This window comes from Chaetura pelagica, unplaced genomic scaffold (genome assembly GCF_000747805.2).
Source record: "Chaetura pelagica isolate M959 unplaced genomic scaffold, ChaPel_1.0 scaffold76, whole genome shotgun sequence".
NCBI lineage: Eukaryota > Metazoa > Chordata > Aves > Apodiformes > Apodidae > Chaetura > Chaetura pelagica.
The window spans coordinates 12867199-12886411 of NW_009970723.1; the positions used below are offsets into that span (position 1 = coordinate 12867199).

At 38.1% G+C, this 19213-nt stretch overlaps 1 protein-coding gene across 2 annotated transcripts in view; it reads left to right on the forward strand.

The window, feature by feature from the left end:
• The window catches only part of OXR1 (oxidation resistance 1), a 137658-nt gene extending 119323 nt beyond the window's left edge, over nt 1–18335 (forward strand). For both annotated transcript variants that reach the window (XM_010006469.1, XM_010006470.1), the window contains 6 exons: nt 7871–7951; nt 10964–11089; nt 11791–11943; nt 15041–15136; nt 17410–17483; nt 18078–18335. In XM_010006469.1, the coding sequence (XP_010004771.1) occupies nt 7871–7951; nt 10964–11089; nt 11791–11943; nt 15041–15136; nt 17410–17483; nt 18078–18213 (666 nt within the window). In that variant the 3' untranslated portion in view covers nt 18214–18335. The remainder of the gene's footprint in view (nt 1–7870; nt 7952–10963; nt 11090–11790; nt 11944–15040; nt 15137–17409; nt 17484–18077) is intronic.
• The last annotated feature ends 878 nt before the right edge of the window (nt 18336–19213 follow it).

Sequence of the window (19213 nt, forward strand, 5' to 3'; positions counted from 1 at the left end):
TTTTTTAAAAAACAAAAATGGGATATATAGCTAAATACTGTGAACAATAGTTGGCATTGACGTATAATTAGAAAAGTGTGTGTCTCCTGAGTTGGTGTTAGATTACATTTTCAGAAGTTACTCAACCCTGTGAAGGTCTGAAAATACTTCTAAATTGAAGATAATTATGCTGTAGTCCCACTCTCACATATATAAGTGGGACAGGGGGTGGACCAATACCACCATTTTTACAATGTATTAGATTTATCTAAATAAGTATTGCTTTTTTTCAGTATTGTTTTTTCCAAAAATACCTCTATTTGTTGTAGTATGTAAAGGAAATGATTCTCAGTGAGACTTGTAAAACTAACATCTCGGGGACAGGGAGGAAGTGAACTTGACAATAAATATACTTGTGCTTTTATGAGCTGTTAGATCCGGAACCTGTTTTTCATACAGACTCTGCCTGCAGTTGGCTTCTTACTGTCTTTTTCAGAGTTACAGATCTCTGGGTTTTGTTATATATACTTTTGGAGGTGCCATTGACTGAATTTTATTTTTCTTTGTAGCCAAGTTACTTGCAGAATAGGAAATTGTCACGTAGCTACAGTTGGTCTTGTAAACGTGTGTTGCAAAAAAAAAATATTTTTTTTAATAATAAGCTCTTAATTTTCCTCTGTGGCAGTGGAGTGTAGAATATAATTCCTAAATTAGCTCAAATGTAATTTGAACATGCAGCTTATCGGTGTAAAAGGTATCTGCAATTTACAAAAATGTGTTATTTAATATATAGAGATAGATATCTGTTGCTCAGCTACTTAAAGAAGTAGTAGTATTCCTTGTTATAATTATTCCCCTTAAGACCCACACTTCATTTTTGCCAGGCCAACTATGCTAATAAAAGTAATAGTTACTAGCTCTTAAGGAGAGGTTGACTTAAGATTGTATGAGAATCATCTTTGCTGTGAGAGGTGTAGAACAGGTTGTTTTACTCTGTGAAACAAGTCAAATCAGAAGAAAATGCTATAGAAGTATCTATAGATAGAAATATTTTTTTAATGTTGCTATGTCAACAAGATGTGCTCCATTCTTGAAATTGGTTTTTTCCTTCAGTCGATCATAAAGCTAATGTGCAAGTGTAGCCTTACAGTAAACAGGGAAGGAGTATTAGTACCATTACTTCTTTTATGCAGGACAAAGTGGGGGAAACACATTTAAGAGAGTGTCTGCATATGTGTATTACAGTTTTTTGTTTCATTAGTGTTTGTTCTGAAATTTGGATTAAAACCTATCTGACATGAAATAACATAATTGGTGGACCAAATGGCGTGATGCAATCAAGTAAAAATGCTTGCTTGAAGCAGCTAAGTCTGCCTACATTATTTACATGAAAGGCCGTGTTATTTTTGTTGTGTTAGAGTAAACGCGGGCTGAACAGTATAGGGGCTTGATACATTCTCCAGATAAGTGAGTAAAATTTTGGTGAGTAATCCATGCATTATGCTCCTCTTTCAAAGAGCCAGTAATATAGGCTTCCCGCTTTTTTCTTGCAAATCTGCTTGGTATTTACTGTGTCTATTGTATTGCAACACAAGAGATGCAAGAAAGTTTCTCGAATGTCAGAAATGCAGGCAATCATTCTTTCTGCCAAAGCACTTTAGACAAAAGACATCAGACAATGCAAGAGAACAAAAGGTGGATTGCCTTCTTTGGGAAGGCTTGCCCCAGTGCTTCCCAGAGCTTCCATTCAAAGTATAGCCAAAGGGGACAAAACCAGTGAAAACTTGTCTTTTATATTCTTAAGGTATTATGGAAAGGGAATTAAATTGGTGTTGGTTTTAGTAGCGTGAATGCTTTGAGACTTGCACAGCTTCAGAGGTTCTTGATTTATTGGCTATCTGTAGTTGGTAAGCTAATGGCTGTAGTTCTTTTGCTGTTATGGAGATAATCATAGGGGCTTACATGTGAAAGATGAGCCGTTTAGTACTTCATCCCTATGGATGTCAGAACTGCAAGGTTACATCAATCCATTAACACTGCTTCAAAGATTTTTAATTTTTATTTCAGTCAGCTTTCTATACGAAGTTTTGTTTTTAGAGGATAATTATAAGTTTGAAGGAAAACAAATGAGTATTAGAGGCTTGTCCTTTCTCTGTGGTTTTAATTATCTGTGCAATCTAAAGTTGATTCTTAGTTGATCCTTTTTCGGAATGAGAGACAAACAGTTCCATACTGGGCTGTGGTTCAGTTAGCTCCTCTAAGCATGTATAGCTCTTGCTTGTCATAACTGAGGAGATCTCCGCAAAGCACTGTCAGAACCTTGCCCAGCCTGTCTTCTGGAGTGGCAGCTTGAGGTCAGGTGCTAAGTGTTGTGGTTTTAGGAACCAAACCTCTTGCTGGTGCTGAAACTTGCTTAAATTATTTTGCAAGGGAACAGGGTTTTATTGGTAAAACAATAAATAATAATGCTGCTTCAGATATTTTTTATTTTTTTATTTGGACAAAATGAGTGAAGTTGCTTCTTTAAAAAAGTAGTTTTTGTAATCTAATTCTTAGTTCTTTGCACAAACATGCTAATCTTTGTTTTGTGTTTCCCTGTGTGAAATTTGGTTCTCTTGCTGGCATTATCATATCTCTTAAATTAGTGATTTCTCATGTATTGAAAAAATAGCTTGTTATAACCGTTTCCAGACTTGGTGTAACACTTCCTGTGTGCTGCAGGCTTTGATTGCTTTCTTCTCAAGTTCCCTTATTAATTCTGGTTATTGCAGATATTTTAATTTATCTTCAGTATATATTAATTATGGTTTGGTACAGTTGCTGTGGGCTTAGGGCACTTCGAGACAGATAATTAATAATCCATCCTGCAAAGCTGTGGGAACAATATTGATCACAGGGAGAATATTGCAGTCATGCAGTGCACTCAGCTGTTCTGTCCCTGTGCTGGAAAACACCTTGTGTGGAGAATGGTTCTGAGACAACCAGTTAAAGATACTGAAAGAGAGCCACAGTGCCAGACAATTCAGGAGACTGCTGTGATTCTCCAGGCCCTGTCCTTTGCTTAAAGTGACTAGCTCTTGTACCTTCCCTTGCTTGTCACCAGTAGAGCAACAGGGAGCTGAACTGGCTGAAAAACCATACGAGATGGAAAATGGTTAGTTTTGCTAGCCACACTAATAAAAAATTAATCAATTAAAATGAGTCTTAATTTTTGTAATGATACCTTACAACTGTTTATCTGATGTTGTAAACCCTGTGTATTAATGGATTAATATCATGTAATCAATAGGTCCCAAATCATATTTGTGATGGTGAAGACTACTTCTTTAATATTACTTTCTCTCAAGGAGTGTCTAACATTTTCAGAGGAAGCTAAATTCATATGAAAAATAAAGTTAGTGTTTTATTTTACAATACTCACAACAGCATTCAGTTCACAAATCCATCTTTTATTTCCCTGGAAGATACAGCCTTTAGAAAGGGTTTGATCTTTTCTTCCCCCTCCTCATTTACTAATGAATCACAGGTACTTTGGAGTAACTTTGTAAATGGCCTGATAAAATTACACTGGCATTTATTTTTTCAGTTTAATATCCTGTATCTTTAAAGATTAAACTTTCTTGAACTAAAGAAATAATATTTTTGAAGCTTACAGTTCATCTGATTCTATGCAGACATATGAAGATTCAAAGTAAAATTGTTCATCTTTCATTCTCTTTCTTAATGTTTATTTTTTTAGACCATATTCCCAGTTAATCATGAGCCTATAGACAACTGACATTGAAGAGAACCACTTACACTGTTATGTTTTCTCTATCTTTCAGAAGCACTGTTCAGCTCTGATAAGACCCTCCCTTTCTTGGGAGACAGTTTCAATTAACTCTGAAAGTTTAGCTGTACTTTGTCTAAGGGCAGCAATTACAATGCCCTGCTAACAAACATGCATTACCTGCACGTTTGCTGGTCGCTCATGGCTTTGTTAAGCAGGCAGAGGAACATCTTACTGGTGTGAGCTGTTTTCATGTTCATAGCTGCATATAGCAGTTTGATAGGAGCAGTGGCTGAAAGGGCCAATGTGTCACCTTTTGCATGGCAGACTGTCCTCCTTAGCAACCTCCAGAAAGATGTTTTTTCATGTAGTGTTGAAGGACAAAATGTTCTGTATTAGAAATTTTAGTTTATTTTACTGTGTTTGCCAGCCTAATTTGTAACATTTGGGTATGCTAATGTAATTCCAGAAAAATAAGGTTTAGAAACATGAATTTCTCCAAAAGGAGAATCCTAAGCCTCTTGATTGGTTGACTCATTAGAATGTAGGCCCTCAATTTGACTTACTGCACTAGATATTATAACTGTTATGTGTTCTGCTAAGTGGTTAATTCAAATACACGTGGATTGGAGTGCTAAGCTGATAGGCATTCATGTGCTACAAGTCATACTATATTTTCTCATCAATGTTGCTATTATTAATAGAGCAAGTAGTATTAGATTTCTTAAGGATATTGTCATTTCAAACTTGATTAGCTCTTGGAATTGTCCTGTGGTAGAGTGTTCCAAGTCCCAAAGCAGAATATTTTTTTTGCCCTGAAGCACACTAATTTCCTGCCTGTACACATTCTTTGTTTTGGTCTATTCCAACCAATGCCCAGATTAACCATAAGAGGTTTAGCTCTTTTTCTCTCTTCCTGCATTCTTTTTGAAGCAGAAAATAACTAAAGAGAGGGTCTTTCAGGAACACTTACTGATACTAAAAATAAGTAGCTTTGGATATCAAGGAAAATGGATGCTGATATGGCATAGTGAAGAGAGTACGGTAAACAAAGCACGTGGCAAACTCCTATAGGTAGGCCTGCAGTGTAATCCTGGACAGAATACTTCAAGAGCTACAAATTTGGGTGATTTGGTGATTTCTGTGTAAGGACTTTGGAAAGTCCTATGCTACAAGGACTTCAATAGAAGAACTTGTTCAGGCTGTCTCAGGACCTTGCACAAGCTATGAAAGCTTCCAAGGATGGAGATTCTGCAGCCTTTCCTGGCAAACCTGTTCCAGTCCTTAACCATTGATACAATCAGCCTTTGGAACCCAGTGGTCCAGCCAGTTTTTTATCCTTGTTCTTCATGCATTTGATATGTAACTGATTACAAGGCTACTATAGAATAGAAATAAAAGCTATAGTGAAATACAGAGAAATGGAATCCACTGCTACCTGCCCAAAACCTAAATAATTTTATCAAAACAAAACATTCTGAACTGAAAGCTACAGTCCAGTATGACGCATACAAAACTGCATTTGTCTTTCATGGTAGACCTTGCTTTCTGGCTATTATTAATAGTGTGTGAAAAACTAGATAAGTTCTTTGTTAAAGAATGAAAGTTCAAAGTGTAATCGGGTAGAAACTAGCTCTTGGAATTATCAGAATAGACAGCTGACAATAGGAGTGGAGGGGAAGGGAAGAAAATCACTGGTTTGTTTAGCTTGGTGAAATAGAATAGAGGATTAATATGACTACAAGGAAGGAAAACAAAGAATTCTTGATGGAAGAACAAACAGCGTAAGCACACCATGACTTAAACCAGGTTATAAAACAGAATAAATTTCTAACTAATGATACTCCTGCCGTTGTAAAACCGCCTTCTCAAGCCTTGCAGGGGCAAAGTCCTAGCTACTTTCAAGATCCATCTCAATTTCCGGAATGAAGTTGGAGGTAGTTGCCAGTACGCTTAGACATATATGGCTTATTGATTAAATGAGATACAGAATTCTGAAGTACATAATTTTTTCCACTGCAAAGCAAAAATAAATCATGTTGACCTAAACAGTAAGCATTTTATAAAAGGTCAGGTACAGTAGCTGAACTGTTGGGTCATCTTAATGTGCTCATTTAAAGTCTGGTTCGGTGATGAATGGATAACTTTGAGACAGTTTGCTTTGTGGTTTAATCACAGAATTTAGTATGGTCTGTATACTTAAAATATTAACTGGGTTTGAGAGGGTAGATTCCTTGCCCTCCTTATTGATTGTTTGACATTCTGTGACATGCTGTTCATGATGTTTGTCATTGCATACAAGTGACCCTCTATCATCATGTAGGCTTTTCTTCACAAAACAGATATAAAGATGTAGTATGACAGTGCGCAACAGGTTCAAGATGCCGAAGAGCTATCATTGTGTGCATAAGCAATAATGTTTTTCTCGGGTAAGAAATTTATAAAAATACCTTGTGCACATTGTTCTGAGAGTGCAGGCAAATGAAATGGTGTGTCAGAACTTGATTGCTGAGCAAAAGAGCTGATAAGCAGTTCCCAGGTGCAGGATAGTGATAGAATACATGTTTGACAGCTCAAAGGCAAGATGGTATTGCCTATAAAATTGTCTGTGTTCCAGTATGTGAAACAGCAACTATATAATGGTGTTGGGGATTATGTTGTTTATTTAGGTTTGGTTTTTGTGTCTTTTGCAAGAATTTCCTTAAGTAACCACATATTTGTTCATTCATTGAAAGTTAACTACTGCCTTTTATGGGATAGGGGCTGAGGTTAAAGAAATTACAGGGCTTGAAGGGTCTTCACATTATCACTTTTCAGGATTATGTTCATAAGGTGCTGGTGTGAACAGTGTAATTTGCAATAAACTGTTATAGCAAATAAAACCACACTGTCACTCGTACGCTTGAGTGGAATACTGTTAAAAGCTTTTCCTATAGCTACTTGCCTCTGAGAATGCACGAACTAATACAATGTACAATTTTATTTATTTTCTAAAAGAAGAGTAGACAATGGTGGAAATAAGTTGAGTGCTAGTAATTACTGATTTTTCAGTAATAAACCTGGATGACACAAGTATTCCTTTTTCCTTGCCTTGCAGTTGCATGGGGTAGAGTGAACCATCGCTGCTCAAGAGCCAGTCATGCATGACTGTGGGCTCTGTACTCAGGACAGTGGCGAGTATCTGGCCAAACTCCTTGTAGTAGGGGCAGGTAGATGGGGAGCTGCTGGACTTGTGGTTATCTTCCTTTGCACTGTGGTAGGCTTTGGAAGTTTTTAATACACTCTTACTACATGGGACATCCATTTAATCTCTCCACCAGCTATTTAAGATGCTTTCATACAAATGATGATTTTGAGTCGTTCTCAAAATCACATTACTTGCTGTAGTAACATCAAAATGAATGTTGTAGTCCTTTAGCCAGCTTGTTGCAGCAGAGCAGCATGTTCTAGAGCTTTCTGACTAAAGGCTTTCTGGCTGTTTACTTTCTGCCAAAGTGGAGGTGCCATTTGAAGTGAATGTGTTGACAGATGAGCAGCTCCTGAAGTTTTGGAGGTGAATAGAAGTCCAGGATAAAGATATTGTGAGGTGGTTTTGGGGAGTTACTAACCTTTAGTCCTGCTACCTTGTCTTTAACTGTATCTTTACTGCCAGATAGAAGAGTCAGAACCTACTGAGAAGCCTGAGGTTTGCTTCTAGTCTCTATCTAGGAAAGCAAACCAGTTCACAGGATTTAATAATCTGGGTGTAAAGAGTGTTTGAGAGGACTTCGTGCTGAAGAGTTTGGGTTAAGGCATGCAATTCAGATTGACTCCTAATTTAGCATCTTGGTAACTGGTAACTTTATGTGCTCCTATATCAGTTCTGTATTCATCCTGGAGCAGTGATACTGCTCTGACTGCTAGTGCCACTAGTGTTTAATTTGTGATTTTGCTGTGTCTTCTTGTCTACAATCACTTACATGTGCATTGTCCTTGCAGAAACAAGCATCTTTTAGCACTTCCTGTTTGTTTGTTATCATTGCACATTTTCCATTCATTACTCTCCTCCACCTTTTTCTTTCTTACCTTTTTCCTTTTCTTGAACTGTGAGTGGAATTATTGTCTTCCTGTCTCCATATTCAGGTAGTGTCAGTGGCTGAGTATCACCGCAGGATCGATGCTCTAAATAGCGAAGAACTGCGCACACTCTGCAGACGTCTCCAGGTGCCCTCTTCAGTAGTTTAAAACCCATCTCCAGATACTAAAACATCTTTATTTGTGGTGTCTTTGCTTGGGGCAAGTCCCATACCCAGTGGATTTGTCTTGTCTGTGGCACTACAAGGACACAGCAGAAAATTCCTTTTTTTTGGATATATTTAATTGTGCAGTGATCTGATGGAATCAGTAATTTTTTGATGACATTATTCCAACTTTTTCAAACAGGAATTTTCTGTCAGAATTTGAAAATTTATTCTGCTTGACTTGGAGTGATGTGTTTTAACTTCCACTCTAGACTAGTGTGTTGTGTTAGATAGAAGCTTTCCTAAAAAGAATGCAAACCAGGTGAATCCAAAACCTTGTTGCATGGCTGTTTAATTTTATATAGGAAGCTTTCATCATGAATTTCACAGTACTTGTCAAGTATGAAGCTTCACAACTTCTGTGGAATAGGTAAGTATTTTTCCCATTATGCAAGCAGGTAACTGAGGCAGTTTGACACAGCAAAGGCCATACATATAGAGCTGGTAATGGAACTGTGTTCCACAAAAAGGACTTCAAAAACATTACTTTGATTTGAATTTTTGAAGGCTTACTAATACGGACTTTTACACTGATATTTGCATTCTCTTTAGGTGTTTCTTAGCACTTTGAATTAAGTGTTAGTTGCTGTGTATGTCATACGTAACTTACTAATGGAAGGCATAGCTTAGAACTCTTGAGAATACTCCTGTTTCATTTTCCTGTAGCAATTGGCTGCTGAAACTGTAAAAAGTTTTGGTTATTCTATTTTTTACTTTGATCTTAGCTTTTTTTCACCTGTGATGTAATTACACATAAGAAAACGTTTCCTCACCTGTTTCTTTTTCCTGTTTATTTAATAATCAGTAATTATTTGCTTTAAAACGTTTTGCAAGTAGTATGGTTACATAAATCAATAAAGAGCCTGAACCCAGAAGCTACATGTGGCAAACTATAGAACTACAGTTCTGCTTCTGTGGGAAAATTAGAAATTTAAAAAAAAAAAACAAAAGTCAATTTTCATGCTCACTTAAGAATAAAGCAGTTCTGTTTCTGGCAAGTGGTGGTGGAGAACCTTTGTATTAATATCCAGGAAGTGCAAGAGTTCTCTCCAAGTACCTTTTACCCAGAATTCCCAAATTCAGGGTTTAGGCTGACTTGAAATATGTGATGTAATGGACTAGAGCCTATAAGCTCTCTGCTCTGAGATCATTTAAGTGTTTGTGGTGTAGACTGCATGGCAGTTACTAACCTCAGAAGCCCCTGGGATCTGACAACAGGTCAGTTTGCTCTTTCAAAATTTAGCAGGAAGTAAATTTGCAAGTTTCCAAACTACAGTGTTCAAACAAATAACTTTGTCCATGTCTTCTTCCTAGAAGAAAGTTGCTTTAATGTAATAATAATTTTTAAAGGTAAAAAATCCAGCAAAAAAAAAAAACCCAACCAAAAACCCACAACCTCCTCCATATTAGTTCAATCCAAATTCTTCATGTTTGGCATGGAAGACTTTAATCAGTTACAGAATAACAAAGGGAATAAGCCTGCTACTGTGTGTTTGAACAATGCTGAAATTCTGTAGAGTTGAAGCAGTACTATATGATTGATGAAAGGCAATTAAGGTGGAAAAGTGTTGGATTACCAAATAACATGTTATATAGGTAGTACTCTATAATGCAGTCTGTGGGTCATATTTTTTAGATGAAGTTGTATGGATAAATACATACACTTCTTTGTGATATGGAAATTAGTGTGTAGTTTGCATTAGAAGTGTTTACTACCTTCCATTGAAAAATGGAAGATTTGAGGTTTGCTGTATGAAATACCATAGTTGTATCCAGTATGTTTAGAGTATGAGGAGTGTGGGAAGCTTAGGTTATTAGTCCGGAGTTGGCAGGTGTTTTTGGAAGGCATTTTCTTGAAATTCTCAAGATTCAGGCTTTAAATAATTTGGACAGTCTGACTTTCAGTGAAACTTGGTCCAGGCTATTAAATTATTCATATGCACTTATTCTTGTTAAGATTTTTTCTTTAGGAAATCTCTCAACGTTTAAAGTCTTGCTGCAGTGACTTCAGTTACTAACTTCCTTCACTTTGTCACTATCCTCACAGTGAATTCTAACCATCCTTGCAGCAAGATTTTTAGAAGGAAACCTGTCTGGGTCTAAGATCGTCTAGTTCTGAACATGTGGCATGTTAGCTTGAAAGTGCCAATGAATGTGGAGTGGAGTAAGAAGCTGTCATGAACTATGATATCTGATGTGGATTTTTGTGGCCTTCTGCCGCCTCTATTAAATGTCAGTCTACAACAACTCAGTAGGATACATGTTTGGAGCAGTTATTTTATATTACTAAAGCATCTTCATGCATATTGCATCTTTGTCAGACCACAAAGAAAGCAGTATTACTGCTGTTCTCCCCTCCTCACCCTCTCAATTCTTTCTTCTTTGATATTCCCAGTACTCCAGCAAGTCAGCTTATGGAACAGCAGTAGGCCTTGGACTCCCTTCAGATGCTTTATTCACAATATTTATCAGCAGTATTTTCCTATCTACTGCATATCTGAAAACTTTAGAGGAGTGTTGACTCAAAGCACCAAGAAACCTCCATGTTGAAGCTTCAGTTCTTTTTCTAACTTGTTTTTTTAGTTACTTTTATTGTAAATGTTAGTGTTAAGATGCAGGCAGTGTGTAAGCTCACCTCCGAAAAGCATTTGAAGTCCTACTGTGTATGAGGACTTCTTTGTGGGTTTTTTTCTAGCATAAAACCATAGCTTGTTTCTCAGTAGGTGGCTGTGTCATTAATTGTTAGTATATAGTTGATTACTGGCTTGCTGTTGGAAGTGGTGGAAGGCTTGGTCAGATCAAATCTAATGGATTTCTTAACTTTTGAAGGAGTTAAGTAACTGTAAATCAGTAACTGCATGATTTAAACCTGCAGAATTTTATCTTTCCTGGTAATACAAATGTGAAGCTTATTTCTTTTTTGTCTTTTTTGTAGATAACAACAAGAGAAGACACCGATTCAAAACAGGAAACAAACATCAAAACAGACCTGGAGCCTGAAGCATTCCGGCCAAATCTTAGCGATCCCAGTGAATTACTACAACCAGAACAAATTGAAAAGGTATCAACTTATATATGTAATTTTTTTTTTGTATGCATCAATGTATCACATGACCATACTGTAAAACACACTAGAGAGAAGACGTATGTTACTGAAGCACAAGAGAATTCATAACTAAAATGTTGCTTTGTTTCTTAGCATAATTTTCAATACATTATGACAACACTGGTTTGTGCCCTTATTTCATTCTTCCCAGAAAACAGCATGGCTTTCATCACAGTTCTTGCTGTCCAGTCCAAAGTCACCTCATTAAATGTGTTTACTGAGGGTGTGAATCAAGGCTGATTGTGTTCAAAGGCACAGGAGAGCAAGCATCATTTACCCTTTGATTTGTTACCTGTTGACTTGAGTGATCTAGTTCCCCAGTAGTGAGACATAGTATTGTTATGCAACAATAACCATGTGGTTTTACTGTCTTTGGGTAAAGCTTTTAGAGACCTTGCCAAAAACATCATCTTCAGTTGGTAAACCATTCTTCTGCAAGTCAGTGATAGAGCTAGGAGAAGAAACCTGCTTGAGAGACCAGAGATAGAAAATACATGTGTAAAATTGTAGGGTTGGTCTGAAGTTTAAAACTAGCTGTTAAGGCCACTTGTAGTTGTTCAGAAAAACATAATCAGCTTTCATTTGTATATGTAATATAGTCTTAAAAATAGTGAAAAATGTATCAAATAAGAGTGTCGTTGTTTTCTTCTTAACAGCTCACAAAGTCTCTTCCACCACGGACCATAGGATATCCATGGACTCTTGTCTACAGTACTGCAAAGCATGGCATGAGCTTAAAGACTTTGTATCGAACTATGCTGGGATTAGATACACCTGTGCTGTTGGTTATCAAGGACAGTGATGGGCAGGTAGGAAAATGTTTGTATGGAGGTAGGGAACCCATCAAGAAAAATGTTTGTGACGGCATCTCCTTGCTGAAAGAGGATCATGAGGAGTAGGTGACACTTCAGTCCATCGTGGGAGATAAAATTGTGTTTATCAAGCTGATTTTCCTGTTGGTAGCTACATAGAGGCTATTTTCACTGTCAAAACAATCCTCTCATGTGCTACATTTCTAGGAGATGCCTTAAGGATACATATTAACTGTCACAATATGTTTCTTACAGTACCCAATTACTGAATTTACTTCTACTATTCTTTTTTTATTGCACTTAAATTATGAGAAAGCTTTCTGATTCCAGAAGATGTTGTTAAGTTGAAATATCATTGCCAGATGTGGACAATGCTTCTTGATTCTGTGGCTGCAGCCAACATGTATGAAAGTCTTCCAAGGACTTTTGGGTCAAGTAGCCACTGAACTTCTTTCACAGTGTATGCCAGATCTTATGTAGTTTCCATACAAGAGTGAGTGAAATCCATGTGTATTCAGCAAGCAATATATGCTACAGAAGGGAAGATTCAGACAAGTTTTACATGCTCACTCCTTCACCACTGTAGTGAGAGTGGTGTTTCCAGTAGATTCATAGAATCTTTAAGTTTAGAAAAGACCTTCAAGATTATCAAGTCCAACCATCTGCTCTACACTCCTGTGACCACTAAACCATCTCCCAAAGCCCCACATCTACCCATTTTTTTAAGACCTCCTGTGATGGTGCTTCCACTGCATCCCTGGGCAGCCTGTTCCAAAGCCTCACCACTCTTGCAGTGAATAAGTTTTTTCCGAATATCCAGTCTGAACCTCTCCTGGTGCAACCTCACCCCATTTTGTCTTGTCTTATCACTAGTCACTAGGGAGAAGAGGCCAGCACCCCCCTCACTACAACCTCCTTTCAGGTAGTTGTAAAGAGCAATGAGTCTCCCCTCAGCCTCCTCTTCTCCAGGCTGAACAGCCCAAGCTCCCTCAGCCTCTTACACAGAATCACAGAATCTTAGGGGATGGAAGGGACCTCTAGAGATCAGAGTTCATCCCCTCTGCCATAGTAGGACCCCCTAGGGCAGGTCACACAGAAAACTCATCCAGACAGGTCTCAAAAAACTCCAAAGGAGACTCCACAGCCTCTCTGGGCATCCTGTGCTCCATCACTCTTACAGCAAGGAAGTTTTTCCTCCTGTTGAGTTGGAACTTCGTGTGCTCTAGTTTGCATCCATTGCCCCTCGTCCTATCACGGGGCACTACTGAAAAGAGGTTGACCCTGTCTTCTTGACACCCACCCTTCAGATACACATATACATTAATAAGATTCCCTCTCAGCCTTATCTAGACTAAATAGCCCCAGGTCTCTCAGCCTTTCATCATAAGGCAGGTGTTCCATAGCAATATTCTGTTCTTAGACAATACATAATATAAATAAAATAATGATAATGTAGAAAGGCTTCTGTAGGTGTTATGACTTAAAGGAAGCTCAGTTTCTAAGTCCTATCCCTCTTCTGCTCTGCAACAGTGGGGTCTCAATGTTCTAAAACATGCAGTACTGCTTTACTATTGTGCATACTTTTTTCAAATTTTTTTTTGCAAGAGATTAGTGCTTGAATGAACAAAAATATTTCAAAGTATCTGCTATGGCATAATTTATCTGTTTGACTTAAGATACAGTCTGATGTGCATTATCAGGCTGTTTTGAAGAAAATTATCCCTGATACTCTGTAGAAAACTAGCCGGTTTTTTTTTCTCATAACTAATCAGTGGAAGAATGAGTATTGAGGATGGAAGGGGGGTCTGTTCCATAATGATCTTATCTTTAAATGACTCTTCTTTCAGTCTTAATGTTTTCTATTTCAATTAGAATTTTCTGAACAATCAACTTTCTGGACTGCAGTAAATTCCTGAGAAATAAGGAGTTTTCTAACAGTGGTTGTTCTGAACCAGTAACTCAAATCTGAGCTGGGCCAGACTTTATTAGATGCTTGAGAACTGTATAAATTCCTTGAGTTCCTGATCTGAAGTTCCTACTCACCCAGTTTTGCCTTTTTTAACAGCTATTATAGAGTTCAACATGTAAAGAAATACTTGGAAAGCGTACTTATGGTTAGCCTTAGGGAATTTGTAGCCATAGGAAATGACTTCAGGAAATGTCTTAGGATGGGCACAAGAGAATAACTTCTACTTCATATCCTGAGCATGTTTGATGTCAGGACATCATCTTTAGTGTCTTACTCTGACCAGATCCAAACTCACTGTTCAATGTGAACAAAACCGCAAAACTTCCAAGTTTTTTCCTTTCTCATACAGGCAAATGAGAGAGTGCTTGTGGAGTGCTTTGATACTTTATATCTATTAGACTCTTGCAGATGTTGAAACAAACTTCCTACTAGCAACAGAAATACTGTTTCTGGGAGGGTTGTACTTCACAGGGTATAATTGCTTTTCCATAATGATGCAGGGGTTTTTTCCAATTATTCTAGTTCCTTAGAAATTTATAGTACTTCAGTCAGCTATAAAAATCCAATAATCAGTCCTTAGACCTTTTTAACTACTGTTGCAGTGTTCTTATTACTGAATATAACAAACAGTGTTACTACCCAGAAAAAGCTTAGTTAAAATCTGTTTCAAAGACAGGGTAACCAGTGCTTGCCTGTTACTTGGATTGGAATGAATAAATGACATGAAAAATAATGACTTGGTTACAGCTAGGAACTCGCTGAAGATAGCCTCTTTGATGGGGAATAGAAGGTATATATGAAGTAGCAGAACCTTTTGATGTAAAACTAAAAATACGTACATTGTTTCTAAGAATTTCCTGATCTTAGTTTTTGTGCTTTTGACTTTTTTTTTGTTACTGCATTCACTTTTTATTGACAGGGTCCTCTTACCTTTTTATTTTACCACAAAGCACTGTACCAAACCTTAACCAGTGCACTTGGAACCCTGATAACATGTCAGGCTTACCCTGCAGTGTGTTTCAGATCTGGGCAGTGTTTACAACCTGATTTGCTTCTCTCATTAGAAATTCTCAGATTCTGTGTAGTTTTTCTTAAGTATTTTCTCTTGCGTATTTTTGCTTACAGGTTTTTGGTGCACTAGCATCTGAACCATTTAAAGTGAGTGATGGCTTTTATGGCACAGGGGAGACATTTATGTTCACTTTTTCTCCAGATTTTGAGGTAAATATTAAAAACTTTGTATGCTTGGTATGCTTTTTTGCTTTTTTTCCGACCATATGCATTATCCTAAGATACTTAATGAATAAATCTAGCAGTCAATCTAAAAAATTCTAGATGTCTGAAAAAATGTCATTGTTCTAATTTTTCCACAGAATCCTGAAGTGCACGGTAAATTGGTCGTGTTTGCATGGTGCAAAACATATTTAACCTGCACTGTTTCATTGTACTGAAGATGTTTGTATTATTCTAAATTCTGCCATGTGTTTGACTGAAAATTAATGAACTACATAATTTTAAAGGTCTTATCATCTAATCTAAATGTATTTTCTCTGTTTTTCTTTTTGTAGAAGTTTCAGTGTTCAAAGATAACTTGTTTTGGAATGATATTATTTTAAACAGAGTAAAATATGAGAGACTTTCGATTTCCATGTATCTCTTCCCTGCATTTTCTGTGTAAACTTGGTAACTTCATTAGATCATAGAATGGTTTGACTTGGAAGGGACCTTAATCTGGTTCCAACCCCCCTGCCATGAGTAGAGAGACCTTTTACCAGACCAGGTTGTTCAAAGCTCCATCCAGCTCGGCCTTGAACACTTTCAGGGGGGGGACATCCACAAGTTCCCTGAGTAACCCAGTCCAGTGTCTCACTACCCTCACAATAAAGAATTCTTCTAATCTAAATCTCTCCTCTTTCAGCTTAAAACCATTCCCCCTCATCCTGTCACACCATGTCTTTGTAAAAAGTCCCTCCCCGGCTTTCCTGTAGTTCAACTTCAGATACTGGAAGGCTGCTGTAAGGTCTCTGTGAAGCCTTCTCTTCTCCAGGCTGAACAACCTCAACTCTCTCAGCCTGTGTCCATAGGAGAGGTGCTGCACCCCTCTGATCATCTTTCTGACCCTCCCCTGGACTGGCTCAAACAGCTCCATGTCCCTCTTGTGTTATGGGCTTCAGATCTGGACAGAATACTCTAAGTGTGATTTCATGAGAATGGAATAGAGGGAGAAAATCACCTCCTTTGTCCTGTTGGGCATGCTTCTTTTGATGCAGCCCAGGATATGGTTGGCTTTCTGGGCTGCCTAGTGCACATCACAGACTCACAGTGAGCTCCTCATCAACCAGCACCCCCAAGTCGTTCTCCTTGGGACTTTTCTCAATCCATTCTCCTCCCAAGTTGTAACTGTCCTTGGGATTGCCCTGATGCAGGTTCAGGACTTTGCACTTGACCTTACTGAACTTCGTGGTTGGCATGGGTCTCCCTCCCAAGCCTGTCAGGGTCCTTCTGGATGACCTCCCTTTCCTCCAGTGTGTCGACCACACCACACAGCTTGGTGTCATCAGCAAACTGGCTAAGGGTACACTCAATTCCACTGTCCATGTTGTCAACAAAGATATTAAACAGTACTGGTACCAGTACTGAACCACTTGTCACTGATCTCCATTTGGACATCAAGTCATCATTGGCCACAACTCCTTGAGTGCAGCCATCCAGCCAATTCCTTATACACTGAGTGGTCCATCCATTGAATCATATGTTTCCAATTTAGAGACAAGAATGTTGTGCAGGACAGTGTCGATTGCTTTGCGCAAGTCCAGATGGATAACATCAGTTTATCTCCCCTCGTCCTCTGATGCTGTGACCACACCATAACAGGCCACCAAACTTGGCAGGCACAATTTGCCCTTGATGAAGCCATGTTGGTTGCCACCAACCACAATCACCTTTTCTATGTGCCTTAGCAGAGCCTTCAGGAGGATCTGCTCCATTATTTTGCTGGGCACAGGGGTGAGACTGACAGGCCAGTATTTCTCCTGGTCTTCCTTTTTCCCCTTTTTGAAAATGGAGATTGTGTCCCCTTTTTCCAGTCAGTGAGAATGTCATCAGACTGCCATGTCTTTTCAAATAGGCAGCTTTGCAACTTCATCCTCTAGTTCTCTCAGGAGCTATAGACTCATCTGGTCAGGTCCCATGTACTTTTGCATTTTCAGGTTCGTTAGATGATCTCAAACCTGCTCATAACCTACAGTGAGGGAATCTTCCTTCTCTCAGTCCCTGCCGTTGTCTTCTGCAACTTGGGTGGTGGGGCAGAGCCCTTGCCAGTGAAGGCTAAGGCAAGAAAGTCATTGAGTACTTCGGCCTTCTCCATGTCCTGCATTGCCAGGTCTCCTGTTTCCTTCTAGAGATTGGCCTCTAGGCACCCACAGTCTGTCTTGTTTCCCCTCAATCCAAAAAGTTTAACTTCCTAGTCTGTTTTGGTTTTCCTTCTTCGTTAGGTTTTCAAATGGACAGGAGACAACATGTTCTTCATTAAAGGAGATATGGACTCTCTTGCTTTTGGTGGAGGAGGGTAAGTTATAGTTTCTTTTCATTATTTGAGTAAGTTGAAAGTGTTTGCACACTTTTGAAAAGAAAGTGCCTTCAGTCCCCTCCTTGCATTTGTGTCTTGGTGTATTCAGAATGGACACAAGATAGTATGACTCAAGGTATGTAAATATGCAAATTAAGTGTCACTAGAACAGGCTTGAATTGAAACTGTATCATCCCAAGACATGCCAGTGTCTTCAGAAGCTATATGCTGTCTCACCCCCTCACCCCCCACGCAAGTGCATAAGCTTTGGGTTGTTTCCCTTATTTGTTATCAGTCTTCTCCTTTACATGTGGGATTACTGTTGTGCCTTTTTCTTAATATTAAATGGAAGGAGCTGAAAACTGAAGAGTTCTGGTTAGTATTTCAGAATATCTGAAAGAGGGATATTCCCAAGTTAATCTTAAATACTAAAAAAAAATAAATCTTTGCAGCTTCAACTTCATCAACAGCTATGAGTTGTGTTCAAAAATGAAGACTAATTACAGTATTCTTTTTCAATTCTGAACATATAAAAAAAAAAGTTTAATGCTTATTCCCTCAGTCTTTTGCTTTAATACATTGTCTGTCTTGCAGAGGGGAGTTTGCTCTTTGGCTTGATGGTGATCTCTACCATGGAAGAAGTCATTCGTGTAAAACATTTGGGAATCATACACTTTCTAAGCGAGAAGACTTCACTATTCAAGACATAGAAATTTGGGCTTTTGAATAAGTGTTTATTTCTACAGGGTATTGTCCCAAACCTGACATGAATCAGTGCAGCTCAAAAATTCCTAGGAGCAATATAATGCACCGTTTTATCTTCTCAGTTTTTTTTAAGTTTTCAGCTTGGCCATCTAGTTATTATTTTGAAATAGCAGGCGCTTTTTTTTTTTCCACACTCTTAACTCTGTAATATATTGTCCTACTTTTTCTAAGCTGTAGACACTTTTACAAAATATAGAAGATGTTGACTGAAAATTAACGTTAGGTACTTCGAGTCTTGCAACCTATTAAATTTTTTATCCTTATTACAGTTGCCTCCCAGGTTTCCCACACACACCTTTCTGCAATCCTGCTAGGGGGCTGCTTCATCGAATATAGGTTATTATTTTTGTATTCAAATTTTGTCTATGAATGAAGTTGCCCTCTGAACCTGTATAAGAAGAAAGCTGCGTGTGGGTATTTGGCAGCAATACTGCAGAGATTGGTCTGGACCAATGATGGGTTAATTCATACGGTGCCACAAACAGATGAGAAGCCTGGCATTCCTTCTTACCACATACGAGTACATACGGTGAAGTTAGAAGATGTCCAAAGTCAACAGTGCCACTTGTCTTGTTTATTGTTCATGTTTAGAAAAAAGTCAGTTAATACATGTTCTAGCTGCATGCAGATTGTATTTAAAGAGTGTTTTGCACATGCTGTTAATGATCTGCAGGTTTGGGACAAAGACTGACAGTACTGAGCTACATGGAAAGGACTTCTAAAATACAAGGGAATGTAAGAATATGATAGTTCCACAAAATTAAAAGGCTAAAGCAAGCAGAACTTGGTGAACAATTTGTAGCTATAGTAGGGCATTAAAAGTACAGAAACAGATGCATCCTTCTTCAACATAAAGTGTCAGATATATACTGTTATACTGTTGTAGCCTTGTAGCACATCAACTCCAAGAATATAGCTTATTCCTGTCCAAAGAAAAAATTAGTTGTGATGTTTTTGAGTGGGTC